Source organism: Calonectris borealis, chromosome W, assembly GCF_964195595.1.
Source record: "Calonectris borealis chromosome W, bCalBor7.hap1.2, whole genome shotgun sequence".
Classification (NCBI taxonomy): domain Eukaryota; kingdom Metazoa; phylum Chordata; class Aves; order Procellariiformes; family Procellariidae; genus Calonectris; species Calonectris borealis.
The window spans coordinates 20277875-20298855 of NC_134351.1; the positions used below are offsets into that span (position 1 = coordinate 20277875).

The 20981-nt window shown below is 39.7% G+C and overlaps 1 protein-coding gene across 1 annotated transcript in view; it reads right to left on the minus strand.

Moving 5' to 3' along the window:
* Window positions 1–9511: 9511 nt before the first annotated feature.
* LOC142075010 (growth hormone receptor-like) overlaps window positions 9512–20981 on the minus strand; it is a 116893-nt gene continuing 105423 nt past the window's right edge. The window contains exons 4-7 of the mRNA XM_075136002.1: window positions 18331–18502; window positions 14460–14550; window positions 10733–10802; window positions 9512–10474 (exon numbers count right to left, since the gene is read on the minus strand). Of these exons, the coding sequence (XP_074992103.1) occupies window positions 9512–10474; window positions 10733–10802; window positions 14460–14550; window positions 18331–18502 (1296 nt within the window). The remainder of the gene's footprint in view (window positions 10475–10732; window positions 10803–14459; window positions 14551–18330; window positions 18503–20981) is intronic.

The window sequence follows — 20981 nt, forward strand, 5'->3', positions numbered from 1 at the left end:
TCCTTCCTTTATAGCTTCAGTTATTGAAAAAATAATGGCTTAGCATTAGTGTTTACAGTATGTATCAAAATACAAGTTTCATTATTTGTAACAGGACATTAGTAGGCAGTAAATTTATGATGTTGCTTATATGAATTCCATTTTCTTGTAATCTCAACAGGTGTGTTCCGTGAAGTAGGACGAATAAAAAAAAGGAAGGTAAACACTAGGTAAATTGGAAATGAAATCTCCTAAAATGTGTATCATTCTGTGACTCTGTAAAAACCTGGATTTTGTAATCTCCAGAAGAAGTCATTAGGGTCAGATGTAAAAATCACACAATCTTCTGTGTTAGCTGTACCACATGCTTGTCTTAAAATGGCTTTGGCTTGCCTTCTGAAATAACTTTCTAAGTGACTATGGATGGAAAACCATCTCACTGTATCATGCTGTCTACAAGTCTTTGTCTGGAATAGCCTGTGTTCATCTGCAGCATAACTTTTAATAAAATATTTAGCCATACAGTATTGAAGGTAGACAGCATGTTCCAGCACTTTGTTGCATAGACAGACTGGTACATGCTGTTTCCAAGAGGAAAAAAACCCCTCATATGTCATTAGAGCCTAAGAGACCTTTGCAGTCATTTAGCTTCTCAGAACAATATTTTTGTTTTAAAAGACTCAACCATCACCCAAGCAGGAGTGAAAACATTAATTTGTAGCACTGCTTATTTACTCTTTGTCTGACACAGATGCTCATTTATGTTGACTCTGTTTAAATTATCTCAAGCATATACAGACATACCCATGCCCAAAGAGAAAGCACATACCTAGACTGCATTAATGCAAAAGTTTAATCTATGCTACAGGGAAGAAAGCGTCTATCTGCACACAGGCAGGCAAAGATATTCTTATGCCCTGAGTGTAACTTAAATGTAGTTCTTCAATAGTCAAGGATTCTTCATTAGAGTGTATCATCAATATCATCCACTTTGAGTCAGTTTCTGGAAGAACATAATTATGCAAAAATATATTGTTGATTTTGAAGATTTGCTTCTTTAAAACTTGAAGTCATTAGAATAATTACTTTTCTTCTCAAAAGATTTTCACTTTACAAATTACCATTTACTATTTATACTGCAACCATGTCAGCATTCCAACCATCCCAAAGCTCTGTCCTGCAAGCCACTGTGCAAGCCTACAAAAAACAGTCTTTGCTTGGAAGCATTTAACAGATAGATATTCTATCCAGTTTAAATAGGATATGACAAAGACGACTGATGAACCTTAGGGACGAAGAGCAATAGAGAAAGAAGGACGAAGTCAAGAGAAGTAATTGTATTGCTTCCAGTGGCTTCCTAAGTAACCTAGTCTGCATTCCTTTGCTTTCTCATTTACATCAGATTGATCTTTCTGTTGACATACTGATGAGTCAAACTGTTATAATTTTAATTTTAAGCACATTTATAACAATTATACTCTTATAATTTATTTGTAATTCTGGATCTCTTGTACTTTTAAAGTAATGCTAAACTTCTCCTGACCTAATTTTCTTATATTCCTAAAAAAATCAGGGTGGTAGTGAGTTTATGAACCACACAAATGTGTGTGTATGTGTCAGACTGGCAAGGAGCATATTTTCTTAAACACATCTAATACACCGTAAGAACATATTGCTTTGTTAGGGACCACATTTTCCATAGATTATCAGATCTTATCTAATTGATCCTACCTGAAGGAGTCCATTTGGACAGTATTTTGTTTGTTTTCATTTGTTTCTTAATTTTCCCTCCATTGACTATTAGCCCTTCTTCTATGGAAGTTAAACAGTTGGGGGTAGTCTTGTGAGAAAGAAATGCTTGTGTCTAAAGCACCATTTACTACACTATGGAAGTAGGAAGATAACTTGTAAAGACACATATGCTTTTATTTTCTTGCATTTCTGTTTGTGAGAGTGCTCAACTATCAGTGCCAGGCTAAAAGCATGCATTTTGCTTCTAAATAGTCATTTAATACATTCCTCAATGAAGTAAATTCAGAAGTTTGTTATAATTGATTGATTGGTGATTGGTAGAAATCAGCTAATTAATACTAATCACATTCCAGAAAGGAAGTGACACAACTTTGCCGTTATTTACACTATAAAAGCAACAGACTTTGTGTCCCTAGAGCTTTTCATAAAATAGATCATTCTTTGTCTAGTCTGTTCTTGTAGTCTGACTACTAATACAAATTGTATGAACCAAACTTGAGCAAAATTTTGCACTTTTATATACTGTAGGTTTACAAATCTAATTGCAGTTAACACAGGTCCTTGCCCAGAGTTGCACATTCTTCCATCAGTAGTTTGGCTCAGGAAATTTCACTTAGAAGTTTTCATGGCATTTCAAGGCACTAGCAAATCTTCCTGATTCCATCAAAAAAATATGCCATGACAAAGAAAGAATTCTAACACATAGGTAAAAACTTAGCATAAGGAATCCCACACAGCTAGGCCACAGATGGAGGACAGGGTGCTCATAACTATCTTAACATCTCTGGGTAACAAGCATATGGCACTCAGACTGCTGTTGAAGAAGGGTTGGACCCACTTGTTTGGTAGCACAGTTTTGCTAGAAATCATGTTGCCTTTGGTAACTTTCCAAGCTTGTGCCTTACTCTTCCAAGGAAAGTACATTTAGTTGGCTCACAGAATTAGTTCCTGAAGAAGTTTCCCATTCAGAAGGGCAAGGTTGCTATTTCCTTCATTTGTAACTCGATATTGTAGCACTGTACAGGCTACACGGATAGCTGCTGTGAAAAACATCAGAAAATTTAATTTCTTTCTTAGTATGGGAAAATTACCTGACACTGTATGGTTCTATACTTTATGTCTTTCTGGTATAATATTGTAAGATTTCATATGCAATACAAGTGAAAAAAGTATGTAAAATATATGTTCTGTTAATTTTACTACTGAAAAGAAAAGTGTGAGGAATCAGTTTCCTGGCATGCCTAGGCCTCAGGTGTCTCTTATGGAACAGATTTTATTTCCTTCGGCATGAGTTCAAAAGCAGACCAAAGGCAGTAGTAGAAGCATCATTTATAGCATCTGTGACTGGAGGCTACAGAAAGTTGTCAGCTCTTCAACTTTGTTTTTACTTCCACTAAGCCTTCTGCAGACTTTTATTCCTTCCAGTTTGGAGGAGAGGAAGTTCAGTTATGTTCTCTCACAATTTGCAACATGATGTGGAAGGATCCTCTGCTTTCTCTGACTAATTTCAGGAAGCTAATGTATCATAAATCAGCTAAATTTCATGTATTAGGATAAAGAAGCTCATATTCTGCAAAAGAAATACTAAAGCCTGTAGGGAAAAAAAATTAAACCTGTCAAACATTTTTGTCAATTTACTAGGTGCATCGATTTTAATAGCTGCATCTGCTTTTCACTACAACTACTGACTACAGTTGTTGTCATCCATACCGCTCTTACAGCTCCACCTACAGCTAATTACCCTGTGCATTGCTGACATATAGATGGGCTCGTGATCGAGGGGTGGACTTGACCATGGACGCTATTGCACAGGTTATCCATGAATGTGAAAGATGCGCTGCCATCAAGCAAGCCAAGCGAGTAAAGCCTCTTTGGTATGGAGGACAATGGTTGAAATATAAATATGGGGAGGCCTGGCAGATTGATTATATCACGCTCCCACAAACCTGCCACGGCAAGCGCTATGTGCTCACCATGGTGGAAGCAACCACCGGATGGCTGGAAACATATCCTGTGCCCCATGCCACCACCAGGAACACTATCCTGGGCCTTGAAAAGCAAGTCCTACGGCGACATGGCACCCCAGAAAGAATTGAGTCAGACAACGGGACTCATTTCTGAAACACCCTCATAGACACCTGGGCCAAAGAGCATGGCATTGAGTGGGTCTATCACATCCCCTACCATGCACCAGCCTCTGGGAAAATCAAACGATACAATGGACTGATAAAGACAACACTGAGAGCAATGGGTGGTGGGACATTCAAGCATTGGGACACACATTTAGCAAATGCCACCTGGTTAGTCAACACCAGGGGATCTGTCACTCGAGCTGGCTCTGCCCAATCCAAACCCTTACGTACTGTAGATGGAGGTAAAGTCCCTGTCGTGCACATAAGAAATATGCTGGGGACGACAGTGTGGGTTACTCCTGCCTCTGGCAAGGGAAAACCCATCCATGGGATTGCTTTTTCTCAGGGACCTGGGTGCCCTTGGTGGGTAATGCGAAAGGATGGGGAAGTCCGGTGCGTACCTCAAGGGGATTTAATGTTGGGTGAAAATACCCAATGAACTGAATTATATGATGTTAATTGCTATATGATATTGTATATCATCACTTCAAAGGTTGCTATCAGCAGTATTGCAGTAAAATGAAGATTAATGAAGAATGAACTCTGATGAAACTGAACAAAGTGCAACGATGATAGAACCGGACGAACGCAGCAATAATGGAAGCAGAACTGGCTTCAGGATGCAACAATCCAACACCACACACCATCTCTCCTACCCTGAAAGACTGTTATGACAGATGGAGCCCAAAATCATGGACTAAATGAAGTCAATGGACATTTTAGAGGGATGGCCCATAGACTAAGGGAATGATATCTGCATGTATATATCAAAAGACAAGAAGAGTCGTGGTGGTTAATTGGAATGTATTGGAAAATGTGAGACCTGGGCATGACATTGATGCTATAGGATAAGGGGTGGATACTGTCCTGGTTTCGGCTGGGATAGAGTTAAATTTCATCCTGGTGCTGTGTTTTGGGTTTAGTATGAGGAGAATGTTGATAACACACTGATGTTTTCAGTTGTTGCTAAGTACCCTGCTAGTCAAGGACATTCAGCTGAAAAAAAAACCCCAAGCATTGGGAGAGAGCATAGCCAGGACAGCTGGCCCAGCTGGCCAACGGGGTATTCCATACCATGTGACGTCATGCTCAGTATATGAATGGTAGGCGTGTTCCAGGAAGTAGCGATTGCTACTTGGTTATTGGTCAGCGCGGGTGGTGAGCAATTGCATTGTGCATCACTCACTTTGTATATTCTATTATTATTGTTATTGTTATTGTTATTGTTATTGTTATTGTTATTGTTATTGTTATTGTTATTATTTCTTTTTCTGTTCTGTTAAACTGTCTTTATCTCAGTCCATGAATTTTACTTTTTTTTCTCCCGATTGTCCCCCCCATGCCACTGCACGGGGGGAGTGAGCGAGCGGCTATGTGGTGTTTAGCTGCCTGCCAGGTTAAACCACAACAATGACACCAAAAGTAGCCAGCACAGCAACTTGAGTCCGCCTTGCTTTTGAGAAATAACATGGTTTCAGAATACAGATATTCATATAGACTAGCCTCTGACAGGAAATATATGAGTAAAATGTCATTCCAAGAGTGGGAACAAGTGAAGCCAGTTAACATGCCAAAAGCTTCAATGCAGTGAAGGTTACTGTTTTTACCACCAAAATACTCCTTGCTGACAGTGTCCCTCTGTGATGTCTGTTTCTTTTCACCCCATACATTTTAGCCATTTATTAAACTTAGAAAGTACAGTTTTAGTAGGCATTTCTAAAAGAATGAATTCTGTCACTTTTATATTGACTCATATGTCCAGCATTGGGAGAATATGTAGCATTATTTCTCAATATGAGTAAGAGAGAAGATAAAAAATTACTGGTCCAGAGGCTCTTTCTGTAGAGCACAGATATATTTTTCCCCCACTTCAAAGAATAGGTGAAAGTAAATAAACAGGTTACTTTGCAACCGTGTAATATAAGCTTTTCTTTATCTGGCAAGTTCATCATATCTTGAAATAATAGGTTGCTGTGTTCTGTAGGAAAACAGTGGATTGCCAGTATAAAACGTAAAGTTCAGAGACATCCTCAAATCTGACACTTGGGTTTCTCTTCTAATCACCCACATGTGAACTGTACAGACAGACTGCATGTGATTACTTGAGCTGCACTGCTGCTGGAGGCGGGAAGGAGCTCAGGCTGGCTTTTCACAGTCCCTTTAAGCTGACCTAGGTGATAGTTACCACCAAAAGAGGTCATTACACTGTCTCCCTGCAAACACACACCTACCTTGAGCTATGTATTCCTCCTGTCTCTTGCCTGCATGAGTGAGCTGCATGAGGGAGCTGTTTTGGCCAAAAAGATATCCCTGGGAAGACCGCTCTAGCTCCTCCCTCCTTTGCTCTTGGCCATGTGGCCCTGCCTTCCTTCCCTGGTGCTCATCCGGGACTTTGCTCTATCAGTTTAACTCACTGATCAACAGCAGGTAACTTCTGATATTTTGCTTCCATTATTTTCTCAGGTTTTGGAAAGTTGGATCAGCTCATGGAAGAGCACTGGCAGAGAGCACTGGAACTGGCACAGGTGAGAGTAGTGGGAGCTGGAGTTCCCCACATGGCAGTGGTGAACCACTGTCTTCATTGTCATTTCTTACTTTAAGTCCAGCTGTGAATCCTCAGACTCCCACTGGAGCTCAAGGTATTTTTAGAGCTTTATAAAAAGCATAAGCCTTCTGAAGCTTAATTCTTCAAGCAGGAGGTATAAGCAAGCATATTTACTTATCATGATAGTTCATTTGTGCTGAGTTCTACAGACAAAGTTGTTTTTACAGAGGGCATAAACCACAAGAGAACACCCAATGCCCCTCTCTGGCTTAGGTTGTCCAAGGGTTCAGCTAAGGTGAAATTCAGCTCAACATTAAGACACCTTAATTACCAAATACATTTTGGTGTCTGAACATGAGCAAGATGTCCATGCTCCCATTCTAGTATGAAGAGTGGAGAGCCCTAATCAGCTCACCTAAAGCAGACACCTATATCTGGTCAGCTAAGTAGCTCTTTAGACTATTAACTATAATGGTAACTTAGACCTACCTGAAACAAAGACATTTACATTCCTGGAGCTGTTTTCTTCCACTGGGGAGCAATTCAACTGCCAAAACATGGACATCTACCATCATTCAGGCTTTTAGATAAAACAGAATCTACACAAGACCTGTGCTGTTCTGGACCAGCACCCAGAAGCCAGATTACATACCTTAAATGGTACTGGACTTCTGTGTAGAGGAACTGAATCACACTCTGATTCCCTTGGGAGGAAAGGGCTTACCCTTGTCTAGTTGGGTTCCTCCAACAGCTCCCTCTCTACCCCTAGAGAGAGAAGACAGGCAGTAGTACATTACTAAGTTACACACTGGGAGATGTTCAAGATACAGCATTTTTCATAGAGACAGACTATCTGACATTTCTGACATTTCAGAGTTCATATACTGCTAGGTTTTAACTATTGCAACAAGTAACTATCGAGGTTTGTCAGAATATCTGATTTGTGGATTCAACTGTAGGTATAAATCTTGAACTAGTGCAGATTATTTATTTGCAATCACAGGCTGTTCCAGCCAAAGGTAAACCCAGTTCTGGGTACAGCATGTCCTATCTCCATCTATAAATTTAAGTCTGTGCTTCTATTTTTAACTATATACATATCAATCAGTGAAAACACTGATCCCAGTAGGCACTGCTTCTATTCTAAGGAAAGCTGCATTCTACTTTATTCAATGAGAAATACTTGATTTCTCCTGATAAAGTCTCTATTTTCCATAAAAATTTAATTATCGGTAATAAAACACATTGTGTCAGGACAGATCAAAGACAATACATTTATTAAACTTTGAGAAAAACAAAAAAACCACTGACATAAGGAAAGTTAAATAGAAACTGAAAGACACATCTTCTGACCAGCATATAATGGCTTGTGTGACCAGTAAAGTACCAAAATGACATTCTGAGTTTGATTGAGGTATTTAACTATTTTTGGCAATAAAAACAGAGTAAGAAACTTCTTCCAAACACACACATAGGCATTACTTGCATTAGTGTCTATCATCTATGAAATTTTATATGAAACTAAATAATGTAGCTGTTAGAAAAATATAGCAGCAAATTAGCAGAATATCTAATGCACATTTACCATAAAGTACGTGCTAAACTTAAAAATCCCACCCAATAGTTGGGCCTGGTCCTGTAGCCCTTGGTCACAAAGAGAGCATCAGTGAGTTCAGTGGGAGACATCATGAGCAAGACCTGCATTCACTGCACTTCATACATTTCTGTTCAGGTCAAAGAAAGGAAATGAACGTCCCTATTTGCTTTCTAAGAAGAACCCTGCTATGATGGAACTATGGCCTAGGAAGGTAACTTCTGAAGCAATAACAGTTCATTGCAAAGCTCTGTCAAGTTCTTAATATATGTAAGAACAAAGAGAGCTTTCCCACTGAGTTTCGGTTTTCTCTCCTTCTGAAAGTCTGCCTAACACAGTCAGAGGATATGCTGTTAGGCTGCAAAAATGATAAACACTTTTGAACAATGCTGTATTAAATTCCCTTGTTCCACTTAAGTCTTTTAATCCTGTTATAGCTTTAAAAATGAACTGCTGGCCAAATCCTGAAGTCCTTATTTTATTTTTTTAATCAAGACATTATGTGGCACAAACTAATAACTGTAGCGATACCTTTGGCTGTAGGAGGGCTTCAGAAGTTGAACAAATGTGAAAAGATAATGCTGCTAAGTCACCAGAGCTTATTCATGTGTTTTCAAAAATTTTCAATGAAAGTGTAGTTGCACACTGTTTAATACTGTGGTCAACAAAATCTTGCTTATAAAATAGTATATTATTAGCATTAACCAGAATCTGATGAAAAACAGAATCATTTGCCCAAATATTTTTTATATTTTAAAGTTTTCTACAAAGCTTTAAATTAAATGTATATTTCTATATTAGTTCCCATAAGAAAGTAATAGAATCAGTTACTGTAAGTTTCTACAATATTTGAAAATTTCTCTACAGGTTTCTTTGGAGGTATAAAATGGCTCTGTAAAAATCTATTTTTTCTTTTTGCTGCAAACAAAACTTTTATAAAACAGAAAACTCCTTTTTAAGATTGCAGCAATTACATTCCTTAGATGGGTCATCATAATTAACCTACGGTGTATCGTGTAATACAAAACATTTATGTTTTTATGACTAAAATATTAAAATATATTTTTAATTTATATAAATCAAAATAGATGTGTTTTTTATTCAAACTACTTTTGTTTTTTCACGTATATGTTCAGTTCCCAATTATTGATATAAAGATCTTTGCCAACAGCACGATTTTTACTAAATTCTTAGACTTTAAACCACCTGATTTTTAGCTTTATCAAAAAGCATGATTTACTGTACATTAGTCATTCCAATGTTTAGTATCACAAAAATCAACACCCACAAGAACAAGACAGTCACTGCTGGTAAAACAGTCTCAAGACAAATTCATAGATAATATTTACAGAACACAATAGAAATTTTTTTTTGAATATTTTATGTTTCAACATTTCAGATAAAATTATAAGAACCATGAGAAACTTTTAGACTTCATTTTGGTTTCAGCATACAAGCCCGAGCTGACTCTCTGCTGTGAAATACTGCACACACCTAGTCAAAGAAGAGCTACGGCATGATTTTGTTCAGCTGGTCTGTGCTCACGTAGCAACAAGACATGTTAAACTCCTTGTCTGGCACAGGCAGTGCAGTTGCATTGAGCACAAGGCCTTGTGGAGAGTGAACTATATGAATAGATGTGTAGTCTGGGACAGGCATCTCTGAACTTGGGGTTTCTGCTGTTGAAGCTCCAAGATTGACACCGGTAGTGGTAAGGCTCTCTGTGGTGAAGTAAGCGTCCTCGTTACAGCTTTGCTCCTGGACATGCGACTCATCCTCTTCATGGGAAGTCACAGCAATACGTTTTTTCACATCTGCCTCACAGAAGTAGGCATTGTCCATGGTGAAGTTTTGTTCTGTGCAGCCTTCACACTGTGTTCTCCCCACCTTGGATTTCTGCCCTGGTGAAAGTACAACACTGCCTGCTGGAGTAATATCACTCACTTGTGCGTAAAAGTCAGTATTTGTTAACGAATTCTGGTTACTTAGCTGGGTATGGATCGATGGTCTAGCTGAGTCAATGCTGTCTGCAAAAGGTGGCCACAACTGGCTATTTTTGGACTGAGTATTAGTATGCGGCTTTTGGGTCTCTGTGTCAGCAAGACTTGGAAGTGACTTATCATTATCTTTCCTATCAAGGCACAAGAGATCCTCTTCTTTTTCAGTTACCTTTTTGAACTGATCAATATCAGAGATGGCATCACATGTGTCGCTTGCACTGAAGTCTGTCTCTGGAATATCTGGTTCACAACAACTGGCCCGTCCAGAATCATCATCCTTCGCTCCCAAGCAACTCTGTGATTTCAGATGATCTTCACTCAGGAGCCTGTCGGTATCCAAGACTCTGTTCTTTTCTTCGGGGTCTTCTATGTCCAACTCAATAAACTCAACCCACGAGTCGTCATTGTATAGATGTGTCTTGTAGCTGTCATGGCTGGCTAAGATGGAGTTCACTTCATCTAGCTTTCCTTTCTATAAAGTAAGAAAAACATAATGTTATAAAGGAAAGAATAAAAATGCTTGTGCTTTTTATGGTGTTAACTTAAGGAAAGGTAACTGTAGCTGATGCAATAATTGCAAAGTGGTTTTTTTTCTTTTATGAAAACTAATTCTGTGACAACTCCCCCCATGTCGTAATTTTTTCCTACAAAATTGTTCTGCCTGGGACAACAATTGTCACCTGCTACTACTACAATGATTCCCACTGTAGATTTTAGAGCACAATATTACCTTCAAGAGATCTGGGTCAATCCCTTTAATCTTTGGAACTGGCACAGGAGGAAAAATCAGCATTTTTAACCTGGAAAAAATAAATGATGGCTTTTAATTGACAGTGGTCCTTTATGAAGAGTTTAGAAAGAAGAGAGCTTTACATTGCATTTATACTTATTTACTTCAAAACTGAAATGTTTGAAGATTCAATTTCAAATAGTGCTAAGGAAAAGAATGATTGTTTTCTCTCATTCCAAATAAAAAACAAGTTTTCTGCAGCCTTCCTTGTTGAAATCACATACATTTATGTGGGAATCCATTTTGGACTCCAGTCTTTGATAATTTAATGTTCTATAGAAAGAGAGTAAATTCCTAGAGCACTGTTAATAGTTTCGTTTTTTACATAATTTTCAAAGGAACCTGATACAATTTTTTTTTCAGGGACAAAGTAGTCTTGCATAAGCCCAATAAATTTAAACAGGGGAACAGAAAAAAAGGAGTTGGTGAAAAGAGTGAATTACTTTAGAACTGATAAATAAAACAGAAACACAACTTCAAAAATTTAGGCTAGTATTTTGCCATCTCTATGATACTTTTGTTTTCTGAATTATTAATGTAACAAGTAATATATAATAACAACAGGGTTTTACCCTTGTAGAGAAAGAACTAGTAACTTGCTTATGCACGTACATACTGTGGAAATAGATATTATTCTAATTCTTCATAAAGCGAATTTCTAATTCTTTGAGGAAAAAACCCACAACCAAACAACAAAAAAGAAAACCCAAATAGAAAGATGATTTTTCCATTAATAACAATCCAACAATAGCAGGTCATGCCTATCTCCTCCATTTTGCCTCCTTGCTTCTTTTGCAAACAGATAAACTGTACTTCCCAAAATGAAAATTCATCATTCTCTTTATACTGGGTTACTTGACTATTTTAGAAAGTAAGCTGTGGGAATGGTAGATCCAAAACCAAATATTAGTTTTGCTGCATTGTTAGTGACCTTGGTGAGGTCCAGGGAGGATCAGAGGGGTCTTAAGAAGTGCTAGAGAGAAATTTAGGCAACTTCTGCTTAACTATGGCAGGCCCAAATTCCCCAGCTGTTTTTGTTTTTGGCAGACCCTCAAAGTTCTGCCCAGCAAGCCTCAATGAGAGCCAGAAATCCAGTAATTTTCCACCTAATCCCTGGAGGGGAGGTGTTAGCTGTGCACTGGCTAGGCTCTCAGAGTACTAGTTTAAGATTTGCACTTACAGCTGAATCCACAAATCAGCTATTCTGACAGGATTGGGCACTGCTTCTAACAAAACAGACAAAGGATTTTACCACTCACTGCCTGGAGAAATCATTCAGGAGGGAGAACTACACTCTGCTCCTTTCTTAGCCTCACATAATTCAAGCCTTCATCTCTCAACTCTAAAAGAGTATGGCCTAACCCTATGGCATCTGTCCTAGGGAGCCTGGTTCAGATCTTGTGAGATCAGAGTTGAGGAAACTATGAATTGATATCTTTTCAGATACAGGAGGAAACTGAGCCTGGATATTTTGCATTACTGTGGTGGTGCATTTCCTCCCTCCCACTCCTAGGCCACTTGTTGATCTCAGAAATTTCCATGAAACCTCGGCCTTGGTGTACTGAGTCTGGCAGTTGAGCGCTCCTTGACCGTATCAGAAACTCTGCATAGCTGAGCTGGGAATGTACTCCTACTGCCTGGCCCAGGTGTCAAGTAGAACAACACTGAAACCTTGAGAATTTTTAGTAATTACCACCTGGGACTGCGGCCAGGATGGAAATTTACGGATAACTAAAACCAATCATCTTGTGAACCTATAAACAGTGGTCCTAAGTGAGGCCCTTTGAGCTCTCCTGGACCGCAGCGGGCTGCGCCCAGCATCTCCCTCTGAGTGGGACGCCTCTCAGAGCTCGCGACCTCTCGAGTCTGCGATATTCGGAGGACCGTCGCCGACGACGGGGCCTGGGCTGAACCCCTTCACTCCTTGAAGCTCAACCCTTCGCCCGTTGAGAAAGAAATGCCTAGACATTCGACGTGAATATTTCTTCACTGAAATCGAGGGGAATTTTTAACAGGTATACCTTCTGTACATATATATATATATATATTTTTCTGTCTGTATGTGTGGACTAATAGTAAGCATAATCTGTAATTAAGTTGTGATTATAGTAGACTCTACTAACACTTATTTCGTAAATATTAAATTAGTTAATAATTAAGTGCTACTAAAGATTGTTAATGATTAGTTGATAATTAAGTGTTGCTAAACTGTGAATGAACCCTAGACTGCTGCTAAACACATATAGTCCCTAAGATATAAACCCTTAGATGATTTTCCTTTATATGTTTCATCGGTGTAATAAGTAATAGAGTGAACCTTGCCATCAAATTCTGTTAGGTCGCACCTTTATAAATCTCCATTAAAATCACTTTCTGCTAATACCTTTGACGGTGATTCTTTAAGCGGCCTCTAAACCACTCATTCGCGACAATTACTGGAAACCTATGCAGCCTGCTCTTCTGCAGAAGACATTGCTACTCCCATCACCACGTGCACCAGTTTGAAGGAAAGGATGCAGGCCCACAGGTCCAGAAAAACTTTCCAGATGAAGGGTCCTCAGTGGAGAAAAGCCTCCTCCAGCAATCATGATTAGCATGGAAGATATTGATGAGCTGTGATCAGAGACATGCTTCAGCCCTCAGGATCTTCTGTGACCAATCCACTCCTTGCTCAGTGTGCTGACCTTAGTGAGCTCCTGGTCCCACGTGTGAGTTGTTCTTGCCCCATTCTGACACATCTAGCTTTTGTCATGCATTGTATCAGGAGCCTTGCTCTTAACTCTGAGATTGGGATGCTATTGCAGGGAGTGGCTTCCTTAAGTTAAGCACTGCCAAAGCATAGTGCTGCTTGCCTAAATTATTTTTTTAGAGCTGCTCCAACTGCACCATCTTGTTTTCATTTCAGTGACTTGTCCTTATGCTGGTATGTGCAAAACACCTCAGTGTTCATTTTTGAAGTGTATATACAAGACCACTGACAACGTGCATGTGTGCACTGGGGCTTGACCATGGTGTTGCTCCATAGTCTAGGACAGTACTGGTATGACATCCAAGCTGAATTATGCCAAAACTCATCCCTGAACACACATTTTAGGGGATGAATTCACTTTGAGACCATTTTGTCATTTTTATATATGTGCCATTGTGTCATTTTTATAAATGACACAATCCTGAGCTTTGTTTTATTTTATTCATGTTACTTATAGGAGCTGCAGTCTATCCACAGAGACCAAATACTGCCCTATGACTCAAACTCTTTCCCTTGGCTCAATGAAGAAATAGTCAGAGATTAGTGGAATAGTCTAAGAACAAAAACAAATATATAGACATATGTTTGTGTGAAACTTTTGAACAGTAAATGGGTAAAAATAGTATTTACAAAATTTGAACGGACTAAAAAACCAGTCCCCTTCAAAGCCTAAGTAAATTAGCTAAGTAAATACTGTAGTATAAAATGTTCTGCAATCTAAAAGGAACAGGAGCTGTCAACATAATCAGATTCTCACTGCTGAAGGCCCAGCACATACATATGCCAGCATCCATGTAGCTAAAGAGGATGGACAACAATCCTCAAAATAGTTTCTAGTCCCCCAGATTTGAAAAAAATTGAAGCACACTATTTTTTAAGCTACAAGTACATAAAATCTGACAAATAAAAACTCTCTACCTTGGTTGTTTGGACAACAGGATTAAGATCACTGTTACAGCCAGCCCACATGCTCCGAAGATAACAACTAAGAACCACAGAAACTCAATTTCTGAAACAACAGAACAAAAACATGTTAGCAGGAATCTGCATCTCTGTTGCATATTTAATTTCAACCTTCTCTTCTGCTGCCTGAGGATTCCAAAGTCATAAAAACTGATAGGAGAATTTTTGTTTACTTAAATGTGAAAGTTCTGTGTTAAGCAGAAATAAAAATACCCTTTTGGTCTCAACAGTTTCCATATTGCATTTGTGAGTCCACTGAGACTCCTTGCAATGACAGACTGAGTTTTTTAATATAAACAAGATCTTAGTACAGACAATATATGTAGCAAAATAAGCCACGAGGAACATTCTGCCTGCTTGGAACATGCTACCAGTAGTCCTGATGGCATATAATGCCGCAGACCATGTTACTGCTTGTTAGCCCAAGCTGAGAGAAGATTATTAATAGCATGCTAAATCATAGACAAACTAGTCTTCTCTCACAGAAACTAAAATATGGTGGTGTCAAAAAGCATAATACTACTCTTTCTAAAGGCAGAACATTAATTATGTTGTGAACTGCCAATTGCAAAAAAAAAAAAAAGAAAAAGAAAAAATATTTCTCCCTTTTATTTACCTTGCAGGTGGCTACAAAGAGAGAATTTAGGTCATTGAGAAATGTGACATAACAATGCTGATAAATGAAATGTTTTATCTTTTAAATACTGGCAATTCCATCATACTTAAGCTGACACTGTAGAATACAAAGTATAGTTAAATTTATTCTGGCTGTAGCCTTAGATTCTTCTCATTTATTCCCAATTTTAAGTTTTCCATACAAACTTCACTCATTTTTTGGGCTAAGAAATACTGGACAGGAAGCTTTAGAATTCTATACATGAACATAATATACAGCCTTTTGGACAAAAAAAAAATTCAGGCATCAGTTTTAGCCCTCTGCTCTCAGCTTAGATTTTGACTGGACATGTTTTCAGGCATGAGTATTTAAAGTCCTATTTGGATATGTCTATTTTAGGTCCCTAATTTAATGGAGAACCAGTAACTCCTTGTCATGTCAGTGAGACCTGTGAATGTCCAGCTGCTTCAAAAAGTTAGAATATTACATTTGAATTTAAATACTTAACTTTTAACATGGAAAATTTCAATTTTAATTCTGTATTCCTAAGGGTAAAATACAAAACAAGTAATAATAAATTTTGCCAGACCATCTTATGGTTTCTCAATTTTCCTTTGCGAATTTCCAACTTATGTCCCAATTCAGCAATGCAGTACATGGTGGAGAACTGATCCATCAAATCAGATCACTGCTGCTGTGTGAGATGTATAGATATGGATCAACTTGCAGAATCTGGGTTGTAGTGACTGAAGAAAACTGTGCTCATATGATGGCCTTAGATTTTCATAGTATTTTAATTTTGTTCATATAAAACCTTGACAACTTAATGCAGTTCATATGAAAACCTTGACAAAATAATGCCACGTGGACAGAACAGTAGCTGTTCATATAAAATAGGAATGAAAACTAGTAATACAAAGAGTTAAAAGGGCCAATCTAGCAAGATTTTGAAAGATAAGAGTTTTGGGTGGTTTTATTTAACACCTCCGCTAATACTCTGGAAAATTAAGTGAAGCAGCTTGTTAAAATAACTTGCTGAAGAGGTCATATTTTGAAGAGTTAATTTAGTAGCTCAGACCTGAGAATGCTTTAGGAAAAGGCACTGTCTCATTCTTTTAATAGAAAAAATGTGGTGCTCAATGGCTGTTTCATCTTCTGTCTGTAATAGCACTTTAAAAACAAGTACAAGACAGAAGCAAGAATCAGAAAAATGCTGTACTTGATAGTATTGGGCAGATCAGAAAAGCACATCATTCTGGTAAAAAACTTAGCCAGCAGTATAACACTTCAACAGAAGTGACAATTCTTCTCTTCACTACTGGAGAGACAAGACACTCACAAGTCTATGGGGCCGGATGGGATCCACCCGAGGGTACTGAGGGAGCTGGCGGAGGAGCTTGCCGAGCCACTCTCCATCATTTACCAGCAGTCCTGGTTAACAGGGGAGGTCCCGGACGACTGGAGGCTTGCCAATGTGACGCCCATCTACAAGAAGGGCCGGAAGGAGGATCCGGGGAACTACAGGCCGGTCAGCCTGACCTCGGTGCCGGGGAAGATCATGGAGCAGTTCGTTTTGAGGGCGCTCACAAGCCATGTCTGGGACAACCAGGGGATCAGGCCCAGCCAGCACGGGTTCATGGAAGGCAGGTCCTGCTTGACCAACCTGATCTCCTTCTATGACACGATGACCCGCCAAGTGGATGAGGGAAAGGCTGTGGATGTGGTCTACCTGGACTTCAGTAAAGCCTTTGACACTGTCTCCCACAGCATTCTCCTAGAGAAGCTGGCCGCTCATGTCTTGGACAGGTACACTCTTTGCTGGGTAAAAAACTGGCTGGACGGCTGATCCCAGAGAGTTGTGGTGAACGGAGTTAAATCCAGTTGGCGGCCGGTCACAAGTGGCATTCCCCAGGGCTCAGTATTGGGGCCAGTCTTGTTCAATATCTTTATCAATGATCTGGATGAGGGGATTGAGTGCTCCCTCAGTAAGTTTGCAGATGACACCAAGTTGGGTGGGAGTGTTGATCTGCTCGAGGGTAGGAAGGCTCTGCAGAGGGACCTGGACAGGCTGGATCGATGGGCCGAGGCCAACTGTATGAGGTTCAACAAGGCCAAGTGCCGGGTCCTGCACTTCGGCCACAACAACCCCAGGCAACGCTACAGGCTTGGGGAAGAGTGGCTGGAAAGCTGCCCAGAGGAAAAGGACCTGGGAGTGCTGGTTGACAGCCAGCTGAACATGAGCTGGCAGTGTGCTCAGGTGGCCAAGAAGGCCAATGGCATCCTGGCCTGTATCAGAAATAGCGTGGCCAGCAGGAGTAAGGAAGTGATCGTACCCCTGTACTCGGCACTGGTGAGGCCGCACCTCGAATACTGTGTTCCGTTTTGGGCCCCTCACTACAAGAAGGACATGGAGGTGCTGGAGTGTGTCCAGAGAAGGGCAACGAAGCTGGTGAAGGGTCTGGAGACCAAGTCTTATGAGGAGCGGCTGAGGGAACTGGGGTTGTTTAGTCTGGAGAAGAGGAGGCTGAGGGGAGACCTCATCGCGCTCTACAACTACCTGGAAGGAGGTTGTAGCGTGGTGGGTGTTGGTCTCTTCTCTCAAGTAACTAGCGATAGGACGAGAGGAAATGGCCTCAAGTTGCACCAGGGGAGGTTTAGATTGGACATTAGGAAAAATTTCTTTACTGAAAGAGTGGTCAGGCCTTGGAACAGGCTGCCCAGGGAAGTGGTTGAGTCACCATCCCTGGAAGTATTTAAAAGACATGTAGACGAGGCCCTTAGGGACATGGTTTAGTGGGCATGGTGGTGTTGGGTTGACGGTTGGACTCGATGATCTTAGAGGTCTTTTCCAACCTTAATGATTCTATGATTCTATGGAATGCTCAGTTTACACAATGAAGTATGTGATTTAACTGTATTTTAGGCTCTATTAGGATATGCAACAGCAGTTATTTCTAATTTTTAAAGCTATTTGTATTTTTGGTCTCTGATGAGCTGGGAAAGTCTTGCTAAGTTTACTTCTGAACTTGTATATGGAATTTGTACACTCTCAATCTCACCAAATGATTTTTATGTAGTAGGCTGAATTATCAATCCATTCAAGCATACAACATCAAAAGTAAGGAGACACCTCCCGCCCAAACCCAACACCCAAAAGACAAAAAGACAGCAACGGTTATAAAAACACTTTGCTGCATTTCACTTATTTACCTTCAGCACAATGAACAAATTCAACACCTGCTTGAGAAAAAGATACATAAAGGATTTCACTGAACTCCCCAAATTTTTCGGAGGTACGTTGTCTTGATCGAACTCGTATCTCATAATCTCTTCCCATCTTCAGAGAGTACAGTGGAACCATTGTTGAGAGCCTGGGTTCTAACTGTAAAGACAGAAGGACTGTGATTTATTTGTTTGAGTTGTACTGGCAATTTTACATTGCTTCTTGATTTCAGAAATAAACATTTTAAGGCCTTTTTACTACTTGGAACTGTAAGGATACCATGAGAAGAGTTCAGAGAAAATTCACACCATTTACTTTTGACTTACTAGCCATCAGGCTTTGCTGTGATTCAGGGGACCAAAAGCAGAGAATCCAAGCTCTCTGTAAATACAGTCAGTGAAGAAAGGCAGCTGCTCCCAGTTACATGCTATAAGTAGGTGATGTGAATATCTCCCACTGATCTTATCAAGTTGTAAATCCTTTTTACTGTTATAACACATTACTGACTTCACAATGCCAAAAACCTTGTTGAAATAACATGGAAGTCTTAAAACTAGTGCAATATCCATTACAGAATTAATTTTAAGAAGAAAAATGATTTAAAGGCCTTCTAACCTGTATTGCATCTTACAAATGTATTTATTTGGGGAAGACTGCATAGCTCCCAAAATCTTCAACTATATATAAAATGTGATAATGGAGACTCTGGGAGAGCTGGCATCAGATTGTCGGTCTTGAGACTTCTATATTAAGTATTAACTGCAACATACTGCTGCATATCAAACTATGTAGGAAGTCACATTGGAGGTCTTAATATGTGAAACATCTCTTTTCTTCTATTCCTCCCCTAGGAATATGTATTTTTCTATTCTATTCTATTTTAGCTCCAACAGCCCAACACAAGTATATAAAAATAAGGAAAATGCACAAAATAGAAATGCACGTGGCAGATGTTATATTCTACTTTTACTTCAGAATCAAGTATGATACCAGCAAAACTCATCATGGGCTAAGAATTAAAACACCTGGAAAACAACAGCCATTGGGGATTTGAAAGAAGCTTGAACAATACAATCCTGTAATCACTGTAGCTGCATAATCAAACTTGAGAACATTCTGCTGGTAGCTACGATCTGTGGAGTTCTCATCATCCCTGGTGGCTCCAGACTCAAGTGTTCTGAGAACTAACCAGTCAGATTTTAGAGAAGGCAGTGATCCCAGACAGACTGCTTTTCTCTGTTGAGCACAAGATCCTGGAGAACCATCGCTCTACATCACAGAGGTTTTTAACATGTGAAGATAATCCAGTTGGAAAGTGTTAGGAAGGGAATACAATCTATACTAGTCCAGTTTACTTATTTTGTGCTATGAAGCCACAAAGAAATAGTACACTAAAGTTTTACAGTATATAATTTAATTTTTTTTTTGCTGAAACAATTAGTGGAAATTCTTAGGAGAGGGATGCTGGACCACACAAAATTTTATGTACCCTAAATAATGGTGGCACTTGGAAAAGGCAGTATGCAGGCCAAAACAGAGCCCTGAAAAATATGAAGTAGAATTACTGTAGCTGTACACCTGAAATTGCAAGAGTTGCTAAAGAGCAGATAATTGATTAATGCGCAGGATGTCTCTAGTCCATCAATGGACTAACAAAACTTTATGTAAGACACCTGGATGGAGCAAGATGTATAGACTGGGGAAAGTACAGCATGAACTGAATAGATGAATAGCATTTGTGATATGAATTAAATCAATTAAAAACCATATGAGAGAGACATGATAAAAGATAACTAATAAAAATGCATGACAGCATATAGCAAAATCATTTAAAGTATGTGAAGGGGAGCTTGGAACCAGACCGCTCGGTTGCTGGACTTACTGCGTGCTGTTCAGTCAGTGTACACAGAGTGATGCTTGTGATTGCCATACTAAAGACACGTGTGACAAACCTGCTGTCACACTGAGCTGTGTGACTGCATTGCCTGTGTGAGTCTGGCCCTGTAAAAGGCAGTCTGTTAAAACAGACTGCGGGGCAACTGTTTGTCACTAGTCAGCTGGAGCCCCTGGGATGCTGAGAGTGCTCTCTGGGATGGGGGCACCAGAGGCAGAGGCTGGGCCAGGCATGACAGGCATCACAGGAACCAAGGCAATGGTTTTCACAGAAAAATAGTGAAAACCAGGAGATGGGCAGTACCGGGGAAAGGTTCAGAGGTACTCTGGGTAGGCATAGCACAGGGTCGGGCACCCATACAGCACAGTATACCACATGGAGATATTAGGCTGTGTATCCAATGCAGTGTAGGGAGATGAGTTTTGCTCCCCCAAACTAGTAAGCCCTGTATCTCAGCCACAGTGCTGTATGGACACAATGATGGTGTTCAGCTCTGGAGTTAGTACTCCATGCTTACTTGCCCTAAGTGCACTTCACTGCAGTGTGAAATGGACCTTTTCCAGCAGAAATTCAACAAGATAATGAGAGCCAGCAGAGTCCTCCCTGGTCCAGCCCTCTTCACTGAGGACTGAGCTGTGATCACGTGCTGATTTTGACTGGGATAGTTAAGTTTCTTCATAGTAGCTAGTATGGAGCTATGTTTTGGATTTGTGCTGGAAACAGTGTTGATAACACAGGGATGTT